General features: G+C 34.3%; 2 protein-coding genes across 2 annotated transcripts; one reads left to right on the forward strand and one right to left on the reverse strand.

Annotated features, from left to right (window-relative positions):
- Positions 1–698: 698 nt before the first annotated feature.
- Positions 699–6114, forward strand: LOC115964020 (serine/threonine-protein kinase SRK2A-like). Its single transcript, XM_031083304.1, has 9 exons — positions 699–1420; positions 1786–1860; positions 1958–2059; positions 2193–2246; positions 2323–2415; positions 2518–2610; positions 3967–4071; positions 4161–4259; positions 5601–6114. The coding sequence occupies exons 1-9, from the start codon at positions 1301–1303 to the stop codon at positions 5928–5930; spliced, it is 1071 nt and encodes a 356-aa protein (XP_030939164.1). The 5' UTR covers positions 699–1300; the 3' UTR covers positions 5931–6114.
- A 276-nt stretch (positions 6115–6390) lies between these two features.
- LOC115962770 (probable glycosyltransferase At5g03795) lies at positions 6391–11564 on the reverse strand. The gene is made up of 4 exons (XM_031081644.1): positions 11141–11564; positions 10813–11030; positions 8210–8558; positions 6391–7257 (listed from the first exon to the last, which is right to left on the reverse strand). The coding sequence occupies exons 1-4, from the start codon at positions 11462–11464 to the stop codon at positions 6592–6594; spliced, it is 1557 nt and encodes a 518-aa protein (XP_030937504.1). The 5' UTR covers positions 11465–11564; the 3' UTR covers positions 6391–6591.
- Between the last annotated feature and the right edge of the window lie 3518 nt (positions 11565–15082).

Genomic DNA, 15082 nt, shown 5'->3' on the forward strand with positions numbered 1-15082 from the left:
AATTTGTTTGTTATTTTATTGTATAATTTATATTATTTTAATGTGTGGTATTGTAAAATAAAAGTTGAGATATTGGGAGTATTATAAAATAGTATCGTATAATTAATAAAGTAGCTTCTTGAGATGATAAAATAGGATAGGATACAATTTTCGAATGGGATTGATCTTAGTGTTAAAAATTTTAGCATTTGAGCTACAGTGAACTGCTATGTATGACAGTCCACTGTAGCTCAAATCTTATAAATATAATAGTATTTTAATACTACTTTAATTAAAATATTTTTTTCTCTCTCTCACTATTCCTCTTTTCTTCTCACCAAACTCTCTCTCACTATCTTTAATTAATGAAGTGGTAAAAAATATAAAACCTTTGATGTTGAATGTATTGTAAAGTGAGTTGTTAAAATAAATAAAGCAAGTTTTTAAGATGTTAAATACTAAATTTTTTGAGATCCTTGATAAGAATGCTCTAATTGAAGTTTAATATGGTTCTTAATTTGTTGATTTGTCAATTTATGCATCAATTTCACACTGTGATGAACACGGTAAATTAATTTTGAACTAAGATTTTTTTGATAAAAAATATTTTTTAATGGGATTAAACTAAGATGTTAATATCAAACCTTATAAACACCCCAATAGCTCATTTTGATGGGGGTAGCTTAGCTTGCCAAAAGAGCATCCAAAAAAGTCAAGATCAACCGGCCTATATAACTTGTGCGTGCCTAGCAAAACGGCGTTTTTAGAGATCCAATAGCAACTTAGCAGAGCAAACCAGTAGTGCATATGTATATTTTATTATAGAAAGAAAAGTAACCGATAAATGATACGAAAATGAAGCAAAAGACAGTACAAGTGGGTTTTGGCACTGTCACTGATTGGATTCGAGCTGGTCATGGATTCCCATACTCATTTTTCTAACCCCTCCACCACGTGCACACTTCATCACCTCCTTAACTCATCAATCACTTCTTTCAAGTCCCCAACTATCCTTACCTTAAATATATATAAACAAAGATTTTGGATCCAATCCCGCGCACACATACATACATACATAAATATATATATGGATATGTACGCGGAGGGTCACACACACAAGTGTTAAAAGTTTCAGATTTTTTCATGCCTAGTTGCCTATATTATATTTATCTGTGCATGCAAGAGCTAGTGTGAAAGGGCATGCATTTATAATATAATAGTACTGAAAGCATCACTGAGGAGATCATATATTTGATATATACTTCTTGTTGTTGAAGCAAAAACACAGAAAGAAGTTTCAAGTTTCTACTGGGTGAAGAAGATGGACAAGTACGAGGTAGTGAAGGATTTGGGAGTTGGGAATTTTGGTGTGGCAAGGCTCTTGCGGCACAAGGAGACCAAGGAGCTTGTTGCCATGAAATACATCGAACGTGGCCTCAAGGTTTGTTTGTTTTCTGTTTGGTTACTGAGAAAATGAGTTTTTTTTTTTTAGTTAATATTGCAATTGATTTAAAGTTAATTAAAAAGGGTGTGTGAGACTGAGTTGAATTGAGAATTATGTTTTGAGAAATCCCAAACATGGGAAAGAAATTTTTGTTAGGCTCTGTTTGTTTCCCGGGAAAAACAATGTAGGAAAGGAAAAGAAAGTTTCAGTCTTGGAATCTTACATTTTTTTTCATGTTTTAGATGACCCCAGAAACAGATTTTCAAGTAAATGAGTCCAATTGTGATATTTGGTACTTGAATTTGAGTTATACTCGTTTTATTAACATCACTGGGTTCTAAATAATTTCACATATATTGCAGATTGATGAGAATGTGGCTAGAGAGATTATCAACCACAGATCACTTCGGCACCCCAACATAATCCGATTCAAGGAGGCTAGTTTTTATGTTTTCAAGAATTTGGCTAAAAGGGGTTTTGAATTTTCAAGTGAAGTTTTTTTTAATTTTGTTGTTTGTTTGTTACAATTTGCAGGTGGTTTTGACCCCCACACATTTGGCTATTGTGATGGAATATGCAGCCGGCGGAGAGCTTTTTGAACGAATCTGCAATGCCGGTAGATTCAGTGAAGATGAGGTAATTAGTATTTCTCTCTCTTTTCACCTTTACTATAATAAGCTCTCTCTTTCACTCACTTTCTCTTGTTTAATTTTAATTGCAGTCATTTTCGTAGTTAATAATATGTGTTAATTTTTCTTTGATTGCTCAGGCTAGATACTTTTTTCAGCAGCTGATCTCTGGTGTCAATTATTGTCATTCCATGGTAACATTAAACTAACACTTTCGTTGATATTAATTGTAGTAAATACAATTATTTATCTTTTATTCTTATTTTACAGCAAATATGCCATAGAGATTTGAAACTGGAAAACACACTTTTGGATGGAAGCCCTGCACCACGCTTGAAGATTTGTGATTTTGGTTATTCTAAGGTGTGTAAATTGGTTTCATATATTTACTTGTTCTTAGATTTTATTTTTTATAAATGTATTCTTAACGTGGGTTTTTTTTTTCCTTTCTAATCCATGGTATAGTCATCTCTGCTTCATTCAAGACCCAAATCTACAGTTGGAACTCCGGCATATATTGCACCGGAGGTGCTTTCACGGCGAGAATATGACGGCAAGGTAAATCTCTTTGGAAAATTTTAATATTTTCCCCAGCATATTATTGGTCCTGGATGGCCTTTTTGTGTGTCTAGTGCTCCACATTTGGGTTTAATCATTGTCGTCTAACGTGCACATAAACTAGGATAAGTGTGCGAATAGTTTAAAAAATAAAAAATAAAAAAGCCTGACGATATTCATTTTGGCACTATTGAAGTTTTTTAAATAAGTTTCTTATAAGGATTGGGTACCTCTTTCATTTTGGAAAAGTAACCGTCCTATTATATGGATTACTCTTTATGCCTTGTTTGTACTGTGAAAGGGTTGGCTTCAATGTAAATTGCAAATCAAAATGGTGCATTTTAGCATTTCCTTCTGTTACATCAATAAGGTTGCCTTTATTTAATGTGCACTTAACATAGACCGTGACTTTTATAGACACTCCATGTGGCCTTCCGGTTTGAAACTTCAGTTTTGGCCGAATTTGAAGGCATGCTTGGTCTTTGCGCTGTATAAATTAATAACAACAATGGAGCACTTGTTGACTCCACTGGCTTATGATTGGTTCTTGAATGGTGGAGGTTTATCGCTTCAGCTTCCACCAACAACCATGTGAAAACTTAGTTTTGTCTTTACAAGTGTCACTTTTTTTAATTTTCTTAGTGGAAGAAGAGTCTTTGTTTTCTAGACCTATGCCATGCCATGGATGAGGTTAATAATATTTATCAAAAATAAATAAATAAATAAAAATTGGCCAAAGTGCAAAATACACCCCTAAAGTTTGAGGATCTTTTTGATTTTGCCTCCTAAAGTTTCAAAATTTTGATCCGCTCTCTTACTTTAAGGGGTCATTTTGATTGGCAGCTCCTCCATTTACTTTTTGCTAATGTGTCTGTTAAGTATCACATATGACCCTTAAATGGGTCATCTCTTTATGCATATTATGTCTTTGATTAGTCATCATATATGGCCATACATGTTTTCATGTTTGGCTCATAAAGTCGTTTGATATCTTGGGAGTGTTGGTATACTAAAATTGGCCATACATGTTTATGTCACTAGCAACCACCCTAGATGCAGCATATGGTTACTAAATGTAGATAACGAGTGCAAGTTTGAGAGGGAGTTAAAAATTTCCCCTTTCTGCGTAATTTTTATCTTAATTCATTTCTCTTATGTTTCTGGTCATGCTATCCAATAATAAGCAGCTTTGAAGTTTTTGTAAATCGTTTTTTAATGAAACACAACAAGATAAGGTTAACAGACCTGTTACATGGTATTCTCATTCACATTACAACTTTTAAGTAGCTTTAAACACAGCACTAACTTTAATTAGTTCATTGTAGAAACAATTATATCTTTCTTGCTTTCATTTAGATGGCAGATGTATGGTCATGTGGAGTGACTCTCTATGTTATGCTGGTGGGAGCATATCCTTTCGAAGACCAAGATGATCCCAGGAATTTTAGGAAAACAATTCAGGTAAAAATATCATCTCCAAAGTTTAATAAATATGAGTGTTTGTTATTTTAGTGTTGACATTTTCTTCCTTTTTTGTCATTCTTCGGCAGAAAATAATGGCTGTTCAGTACAAAATCCCTGACTATGTTCACATATCTCAAGATTGCAAGCACCTGCTCTCTCGCTTATTTGTTGCAACTCCATCCAGGGTATGTATCATGCTACTGTTACTAAAGTTGGTTCTGATCACTGAAATTTGGGTGAGCTACAATATATTGCAGCTATCATGTCTGATTAGCTTGTCAATATCATATAAGTTAGAAGACACCTTCTTAAACCTTTTGTTCTCATTGGAAATTACTTTTTAATGAACCCTACAAATTTTATCTTTCCCCATTTCTGGCAAAATTTCCTTGAAGCATTAACATTATGTGTAGAGTAATAATGTGTTTGCTTACCATTTACTTTGTTATTGAAAAGCCATTTAGCATTGATGGCAAGATTGATTGGTATGGGTGCTCTATGGGGGCCGTATAGGGCATGGATGAAGGAATTTTTTTCCTGATTGACATTGCAACCCCTCTATATATATGATGCCATTTATTGCTCATTCCACTTTTCTATGAAATGCTTAAGGGTTAGATAACTTAGATTCATATTTTGAAAGTCATACATTGTTTCATTTTCTGGGAAGGTGCTTATTTCTTACTCATAGTTAAGCTGTATCTTGCCCCTTTTTTTGTGTGCAGTGTTCTTATTCTCTACATGGTTTCTGTGTAAAAATAGTATGTCACTGTCCATAACAAGGTGGCAATAGATCTAGCGAATTTATCCCAGTTACTCATTTCAAGTTTATATTCTTTTAGTTGGCATATCAGTATGACCTCTTCTATTTGGTTCACCTCAAAATTACCATCCCCCTTTTTTCTTTTTTTCTTTTTTTCTTTTTACATTTTTTAAATTGGAGCTCCTGGCAGGACTAAATCCACTCAGAAGGCCACTGTTTGTCACAATCTACTGCAAAGGCAGAATGCTCAGCATTACTTATCAAACCATATAACCTGAATTCCTAATATCCTATTGACTGTCTCAGAATTTAATGACTTTTTAGAGCAATTTATAGACTTGAAACCACACGCTGCTTCTGAGGGTTTATATATTGGCTTAGCTGTAATTTGGTTTTCTTTGCTTAGAATGTGTCCCAAAGATTTGATTCATTTGAAGTGCAAATCATAAGCACTATGGGAGCACTCAGTGTCATTTCAGCTTGGCTGGACTCTAATAGAATTTAAGAAGGGGACAATCGGTGTGACTTATGCTTGTGCATTGATTCATTTGATTTAATCCCCAAAACAACTAGGGATCAGTAACACAGTATTTGTTCCTTTTAGTGGCTGGTGTGCTTAATTGACAGGTATGTGTCCTAGCCACTGCTTGAGTTGTGTTTGTGACATGTACCTGTCATAATAAAAACACCTTTATTTAATGTTGAGTACTTGGATTGAGCTACTATTTTCTTATGGAACTAACAGCCATTGTTGGTCTTGCAGAGAATTACACTTAAAGACATCAAGAACCACCCTTGGTTTTTAAAGAACTTGCCAAGAGAACTAACAGAGTCTAATCAAGCTATCTATTACCAGAGAGACAACCCAAGCTTCTCTCTTCAAAGCGTGGATGAGATCATGAAAATTGTGGGGGAGGCAAGAAACCCACCTCCATCATCTAGGCCTGTCAGGGGCTTTGGCTGGGGAGCTGAAGAAAATGAGGAAGGCGGCGAAGACATAGATGCAGAGGTGGAGGAAGAAGATGATGAAGAAGATGAGTATGATAAGAGGGTCAAAGAGGTTCACGCAAGTGGAGAATTTCATATCAGTTAAGAAAATCATCTCTCTCTAAGCACTAGATAATTAAAGTGTCTAATTTTGTGACATTAATATTTACCAAATTTGTGTGTATAATAGTTAATAACTAATGCTACAAACTCAAACAATTGTCAATTCTAAGGGCTATATTTTCTTGCAGTGTAACTTGTAATGTTTGGCCTGTGCATCTAATCTAATATTTGTGCCACTATGGACTCCAAATCTATGAGAAAAGATGGTTGTTGGTTGTCATAAACTATAGTTGTATCATTTTGTCCTCGTCTCCTACTAATCATGCTTCAGGAGGTGCTTGCTCATCTTTAGTGGCCTGACCCAGGCATGGTATGCTATGAGGCTCTTCTGCTAATATTATCATCCTAGGCATAAAAATCGACTTGAAACAGTCATTATATACTTAAATAAACATGATTTATGTTGTTAATGATAAATCTCACTTGATAAAGTTCAAGATAAACTATCTTAGTAACCCATAAAACAATCTGATAGCCCCACATTTACTTCTTTAATAAAATAAAAGAATGTCAATAATCCACTAGTCAAAACTCAAAATCTTATTTGGAAAATTCTCCAAAACCTTATCAATTTATCAGAAATTCCCTTGACATGGGTTCAATTGAATGGCAACTCCAATCAATTCCAATCCATTCATCCGCAGTTATTGATCTTGAATTTGGGTGTTTAACCTTCTAAGCCAAATAGAGTGAACACTCATGTGGAAAACATCAAATCTCTTAGGAGGTCCATTCACAACAAAATGTCTTTGAACTTGTTTTACTCTCTTGTACATTCTCAAGTACTGCCTTTGAGATATGCCCATCAATATCTTTTTGATATTTGGTATGTCCTTCACTTCCACTTGTACAGAAAATGACTTCCAATTTAGAACATCACTGAAAGGTGGTACATAACTATCAGAAATCAACACTGGCACACACTCAGCATAGATTGCCTCCACAACTCTTGGACTTGCTACTTCATATCCACTTGGGCATAAGCAAAACCTACTCTTCTTCAACATTGAGTTATAAGATACTTTATCAGGAAGTTGGTCATAGACTTGCACATCTTGGTCTTTGTTTTTCCATTGCTCTAGTAGTAGGTACCTAATGTGGCCATGTAAACGACCTGCAAAGAAAGCAAGAATTGATCGGCGAGATGGGGCGAGGCCACCTATAAGCCCTGTGATTTCCCCCGTCTTAAGATGGATTTCTGGGAATGATGCATCCTTTGAAGGATTGAATCCTTCAGAAGTATTAGCATTGCACAGAACTCTAATAGACCTGTGAAACAAATGTGGAACAAAGGAAGATGCTTTTGGCCCCTGTAAGTATTTCAAAAGATGGGACATCAATCCATAAAGAGCTTTGGTAATTCCAATAGAGCAAGTCATTCCAAAAGATAGGATTGCAATTAAAAAAGAGCTTTAGTAATTCTAATATAACAAGATATTCCAAATGATGGATAGGAAACAACTCAAAAGTCATTTAGGTGATACTACATAAATTTTAATACCAGGCCTATAAGCTTGGTTCAACCCAAGACAGCCCTGAAGCTAAAATAGGATTTGGAAGATTCAAACGTAGAACTCTGAAAATGGAGTAAGCAATTAGATCTAAATGTAGAGGTCAGAATTATAGTTTCTTTTTAATTAGCAAAAACCCACTTGTGTTAACAATATTAAGAAGTCATAATCAGACCTTTAGCTCTCCACTCGAAAATTTAGCCAAACTATTTCACCAAGGCAGATCAAATTTTCAAAGTGGGTAAACCTAGAACTATTGTGAGATTTATTACTGTTTTATTAGAAATTAATGTTACTGTATGTATGTGCTGAATGCTGATACCAAGTATAATGTGTTACTGCTTACCTTTATCTCAAAAAAAGAAAAGAAAAAAAAGCATATGGTACGCGTTACTTATCAACAGTGCGCATTAAAATACTTCAATTTCTAACCAATTTAGTTAACTAGAGTTGGTTCAAAGGACAAGGTTACTCTTTTTATTAAAAAAATACAACCACTTAGTTCAACAATTAATACTATGAAACACTTAATTTCTCAACTTATTGAAATGGTTTATTATTATTTGTGGGGTTTTAAAAAAGTAGTGAGTCTATATAAAAATTTGTGGGTAAAAATATCCATCACTCACAATCGACCACTTCAGCATGTTATGAAATTGGATATATCCTAATAATTATTACTTATAAATTTAAATTAAATTTGTAGCTAAAATTCTAAATTAGCAATAAAAAAAAAGGGTAAAAAGTTTACCCAATCATGGCAAGACAGCATGAAATGATCAGCCCCAAGGCTTCGATTCCAAAAGGGATGTCTATTGGCAATAATGTGTATGTAGTCAACCACAGCACGTTCAATACCATCAATGTCCTTTGAATTGGGCTCGTATAGGTACTGAACCATCATGACCACACTAAATGGAAGGAAGTACACTAGGGCCTCATCTGGGTCTCTTGTACGATAAAGTTGTCCCTTCTCCATTTCATGGATGAACCTTCCCTCTGTGGAGTATATACTCCTACATGGACCATTATGAAACATTGGAAGCTCTCCTTCTTCGTATACATAGATCTTGAACACCTTCTCCATCTCTAGGTAACTCCTACAAAATTTAGAAAAAAAGAAAAATCAAAAATCAAAGAGAATTTAACTCTGATTAATATATAGTTGGGTCCAAGCATTGTGATTCATGTTTTTTTTTTTTTTTTTGGTAAACCTTGTGATTCATGTTGGTCCAATCTAAACAATTCCATTTGCTTTAATTGTAACCATTTTTGCTTATTATTTCCAATGACAAAAACGAAATTACTTAATAGTGTACAGAGTTTGTGTCATGTTTCAGATTAGATTCCAATTTTCAATTTTGTCAATTAAAGCTATATGTGAAACTGTTTCAATTGGAAACCAGTATTCATTTCTGTATTCTAGACAGTAGTGAAGCAAAGAAAAAGCAAGAAACCGTCATAAAACTTTGCAACTTACTCAAGCAACCAACTTCAATTTTATTGCATAGAAGATTCATTTTCACTTTTTTCACTTTAACGGAAACTTTCTTTCTCTACACATAACTTTCTCTATCTACTCCCTATGTTCAGTGGTAGTCAAATTGACTTATGAACAAGTTATTGGTGAAACATAATATTTTATCAACAGTTTCACGGTTTTTTTGCTCCATTACTATATATCCAAAATAATGAAGCTTCAAATTGAGGTTTGGAACTTCGAATTTACTAAAGTAAAACTTGGACCTAATGCAAAAAATGTTATAATTTTTTAGCATTTTTATGTAATTTCTCTAAATTAATAACAAAATCCATAAATGCATTAAAATTAAAAATGAAACAAGCGTAAATACAATGTTGCACCTTCAATTATATGTCGAAGTTTAATTTTTTTTTTTTTTTTTGAGAAATACATAAACATTTCATTCATCTGGAAAAGAGATACAACAAAGAGAGTAGACAACAACTGTGAGAAAAACAACAAACAACTACACACCCCTCTCCTCAACGAACCCGAAAGCCCAACAATTAACCTTTGTTTGCATATTAAAATTTTGGGGTTTCTTTTTTTGGGCTGTAGCAACCCCGTTTAAATGCCCACTCTTTGGGCATAAAGGGGTATTGATGGGCTCATTAAAAGGAGAGGGAATACTTGTGGGTTCCGGGTTGGGTGATATTTGGGCCTCGGAGAAAGACATTGGAAAGCCCAAATCTGAGACTTTGTCAACCACTTCCTTACCCTGCAATGAGGACCATTGGGAAACACGTGATAGCACAACAGAAGAAGGCGTTGGGCTTAAGGGGCATACCAGAGCATCATTGCTCTGGCTCTCTAACAGCACAACGTTGGAGCTAGTGTGATTTGACAACACCATAGAGTGCCTCGCTTGCTCCATACCCAGCCACGCTTGACTAGCAGCCACCGGAGTGTGCTGAACACCTGTGATCTCCGCCATTCTTTCCTCCTCCGACCCTCCTCTGCTAGCAGCACAATGTTTCTCAAAGACCCCCTTAAATCCATTGCTTTTTCTGGTCCAACCCCCAAAATGCCAGAGACATTCGGCCTCACCAAGACCCAAAACACCACAAATAAAGCAAAAGAAAGGAAGACACTCCATATGAAACCAAGAACTGAACATTAACTGGAAGACCTTTATTTCCATATCTACAAACCTTAGATCCGAACCCACCTTCTAGGCAGTTCTTTGAGTGGACTTGAAGGCTCACGCGCACACCTCTAAGAGATCTGATCTCGTGGTTGAGATGGAGATTTCATTTTCCTCTTCTGTAGTGAGTTGAAAATGCTAAAATCCCCCAGTGATTATTAGATCCATGTTGCTGAGTGGGTTTTCTCAAACCTTGTAGGCGACTAAACTTAGAGAAACCCATATAGGAAGAGGGAGGGAGGGCTTCTACTAAGGCAAGAGAAAACAAAAACTCCTACTGGGGGAGAGAGAAGAAAACTTTCTCTCTCCTACAAGCCGTAGGAGAGAGAAAGTACTTCTTTCGAAGTTTAATTTTATCAGTAAACTATCATTGGGTTAATTTAGTACCTAAAATTTTGAAAATAATTCAAGTTTAATATGTATTTAATCGGTGAATTTAACTTGACTCGCTAATATTTCAAGTTTCGGCAAATAAACCAGTGTGACTCACTATTCACTAACCACAAACACCCAAAATCTATAATTGACACGGTTGACATAAATTGTTGTTGGAGACAATCTGCTATAGTGAGTCAGTCTACTCAGACTGAGTTTTGAGTTTTGAGCTAAGTAAGTTTCAAAACGTTGCTACTGTTACATTAGAAGTATAAGGAATAAACATTAACATATACTGTATGATATAAGATACCTATGAAAGGCATTTGCATTCCTATATATTGGGCCCCAAGGAACATAGTCTGGGTCTTGATGAGTTGATGTCAAATTCCTGACCAGAGCAGCTTCTCTTATAGCAGACCTGGCTTTACTCAAACTTGCTTCAATTTTCTGCAACTTTCTGTGTCTTTTAGAAGTCACAAAACCTTCATTAAACCCCTTTTGCTTCAATGTTGTCTCTTTCTTTTGTCCCTATATACCCAACAACATAAAAAATGCAAGAGTAATATTAGTAACAAAGTTACTGAATTAAGAAAATTTAAATGTTAAATGAAAAATTGAGAGTAATTATTAATTCTTACGAGAGTGGGAGGTGATGTTTCTCTAGAATTTGTAGAGCTAAATGGAGTTGGAGCTTCTGATGTTTCTTTTGAATTAGATGGAGTTGGTGCTTCTGATGCTTCATTGTGTTGTGAAGAACTATTAATAAATTCAGTTGGAGTGGGAGCTTCTGCTTCTGCTTCTGCTACATCAACCAATTCAGAGGTTTTCTCTATGGAGAAAGTTGTAGAATTGAAACTCAGGAAACAGATTATAACAATTAGAGGTATAATTATGAGTAAGAGAACCAAAAAAGAAGCAAAAGAAGAGCGAGTGACAAATGAAGAGAACAATGGCTTGTCCATCTATGATTCCACAAGCTTCTATAGTTCTAGCAAAACCACGCTATCCAGAATCTAGTTGAATTACAGAGAGAGTAAATAATATATTATGGTGTGGGATTCCTTACTTAATTCGTACTTATTCTTTGCTTGTTGCGCATGATTAATATGCTTGTTGTCTTGATAGAAACGTTCAGTATATGGCCAAATTAAAAGGGTGGGTCTTGTGTGGCAAAGCAAGTTTTTTTTTTTTGTGTGGCAAAGCAAGTTGATGTGTTTGCCATGCACTCGCTTCAAATTTGGTCTTGTTTGTCACAATTGTATCCGATGATTTATTTTCAATTTTGATTCTTTTCTGTCATAAAATCTTGTATAGAGTCCTGGTGATTTTAAAATTTTCCTTCTGAAAAAAAAACAAAAAATTTGAAAGAGAGGAAATAAAAATTTAGAGTAGTTTTGAAGTTTCCATTTTTGGAATTCCAACAAAAAGAAAGAAGTTGCTTTTAACAAATCTGTCGGTGTACCACTACAAGAGAGGCATAGTGGATATATATGTGTGTGTGTGTGTGTGTGTGTGTGTGTGTGTGTGTGTGTGTGTGTGTGTGAGAGAGAGAGAGAGAGAGAGAGAGAGAAAGAGAGGAATAGTGGATTGTAAATGACATATTTATTGTAATTTATACTTAATAATACTAAAGACACTTCCAAAAATAACCTCTGTATAAATTAAGGAGTATTAAAAAAAAAGTTTAAGTTAAGGGTATAAGGGTAAATTACTTTAAAATTAACATTCAAATTTCCTAAAATTAGGACACACATTTTATACTTTTCCTCACACTCCCAAAAGTTACTGTAACTTTTGAATGGAGTTTGTAATGTACATTTGTATTAGAATTTCTTTACCCCTCACTTGTGTGTACGTTTGTTTCTAAAAAAAAAAAAAAAAAAGATACACATTTTAGACATTAACTGCAACTAATTGCGGCTACAATTTAAAATTTTCATCTTTTTTTTTTTTAAGCCTCTGAACACAGGCATGCTAAAATTTCTTGTATGTTCTTAATTTTTATAGTCACTATCCACATTAGAATCACTTATGTGCAAATAATGATCATGTTTTATATTTTATGTAAATTATAATTATTTTCACACTATTTGAGAGTAGTTTAATTAGGGGTGACAATTCATGTTCGCGTGTCGAGTTTGTGTCGTGTCAACTCATGAGTATTTGACTATATTGGTAAAATGTCATTTGATTAAACGGGTCAGACAGGTCAAATGGGTTCCATATGTTGAACACTAACTCAACCTGTTTATTAAACGGGTCAGTCGTGTCAATCCGAATATGACACGAACTCATTAAGCCTCAACCCATAACCTGCTAATTTCGTGTCATGTCATGTCATGTCGTATCGGGTTCATGGGCCGTGTCCAATTTTGCCACCCCTAAGTTTAATAACCTATTTAAATGTACTTCAATAACCAGCCCACTATGTGATGTTAAACCCTTTTTCTCTTTTTTTTTAGTTTTGGACACAACTTGTGTCAAGTGCATTAGTGCACTAGACAAGTTAGGATATAGGCATCTATCCAAAATTGGACATATATTTGCATACTAACATGTCTAGTGCAACTTATGCATGGGATACAATCCCAGTCCTTTAGTTTCTACAATGTAGGTGATATTTTATCATAACTCTCTTGTATTAGGACAAGAGACTCTGTCATTTTTTTAAGTGAGTGTGTTGGGCAGGGGAAAGGGGGTGGTGTCAAATTCAAACCTAAATTAAATTTTCTCACCATAGAAGTAACACCAAACAATGTAACAAAGCCGCAAGGGAACATCATTTGATGCATTTTCTTTAAAACATAAATATGTACATGTTTTCAAAACTACCATTATTAATTTAAATTTTAATGAAATAGAGGTATTGACTTTTTATTTTTTTTCAAAAAAGAAATGACATATTTGAAAATTTATTTAGTAGCCTTTTAAAAAATAATACTAAATTTTGAGACATCCTAGAATAGAATATAGAACTAAAAATTCGAGAATCATGGAATCTTATCATTCCTATTTGTATGCCACAAGGCCCTAGACAACTTTACGCCACACATCGTCACTAAGGAAAACACTAAAAGTATTACAAATGTTATTATATAATGCTTACAAACTAATGTGACAATAAATGTTATTGTTGGGCTTCAAATACATAATAAGTGAATATTTGAATTGTTTTTTTTGTTATTTGATGACAGTAACACATCATGTTGTAAGCTCTTTGTAATAGTATTCCTGGCATCACTTCTTTACTAAAGTTTAAAAGGGAAAATAAAATTCTAAAATCACATGAGATTGACCTCCAAATTATTTTCGTACACATGTAAAGTTTTGGCACCTTAACGCAGGCAAAAATGGCCCATTAGCATTAATTTTTGAAATATTTAGCAACAGAGCACTGTTTCGGAAATAATTAGGGAAATACCACTTTTTCCGAAAACGCCGCTATAGGGCCCGAAAACGTCACTATAGGGCTTAAAAAACGCCACTATAGGGCCCCTTGAAACTGTTATGGGACTTACAAAAAAATTTTGCAGGAAAACGCCGCTATAGGCCCCAAAAACGTCACTATAGGGCTTAAAAACACCACTATAGGGCCCCTTGAAACTGTTATGGACTTACAAAAAAATTTTGCAGGAAAACGCCGCTATAGGGCCCAAAAACGCCACTATAGGGCCCCTTGAACCTGTTATGGGACTTATAAAAATTTTTTTCAGGAAAACACCGCTATAGGCCCGAAAAAGTGGTAGATTGCTATATAGTTCGGAAACAGTGTTTCTGAGCAAATTATTTCCAAAATTGATGGTAATGGGCCATTTTTGCCCCTTAACGCACGTACCTGTTAGCCTAGAGTGATAATGGGTTGGGTTTTTGATGCGTGTTTAGGTTTGGGCTAGTTGAAAATAGCTCCACTCTTTTAAATCCAATTAATTTACACGTACTGCAACAATATTGAAATGTAATTATATTATATTATGAAAAAAATTATGTAAGTAAAATTATCATGTAATATAGGTAAAATTTTGAACCCATAATCATTATTGTAAAGGAGGGTAAAATAGTTATAGTTCTTGGAGTTCAACCCAATTTTTGAAACAGACCATTCGGTGAGCTTTTAGTTTTTACTAATGAAGTATTTTTGTTAGATATATATACAGGATTTATTTTCCCAGTTTTAAGCTCAAAGAAGAAAAAAATAGTTTCCCTTTTGTTTGTGAATTCATGTTTGGCCAGCACTACTAAATTACTAATGTATTATCTAAAATAAGCTTGTTGTTACTGTTTACTTGGTAGCTCATTATTTGTCCAACTCCATACACTTCCTATTAAACATATATATTTGGTTTAGTACCATCAGAAGTAGTCAACTGTTTTGATATCTTGGGTCAGAAGATATGCTAGTACGAACTACTACAAAGTATAAAAATAATACTAAATTCTACCCAGAAAAATAATAATAATAATAATCTTTTGACTACTTTTACTAAGCCTGTTGTTTGTTTGTTTGTTTTTGGTTGTATTTTTTCAATTTTTGTTGCATAAATAGACAACTCCAATTGTTTTTGGCTATATTGATTCCTCTT

The sequence above is a fragment of the Quercus lobata genome, chromosome 10 (genome assembly GCF_001633185.2).
Source record: "Quercus lobata isolate SW786 chromosome 10, ValleyOak3.0 Primary Assembly, whole genome shotgun sequence".
Classification (NCBI taxonomy): Eukaryota; Viridiplantae; Streptophyta; class Magnoliopsida; order Fagales; family Fagaceae; genus Quercus; species Quercus lobata.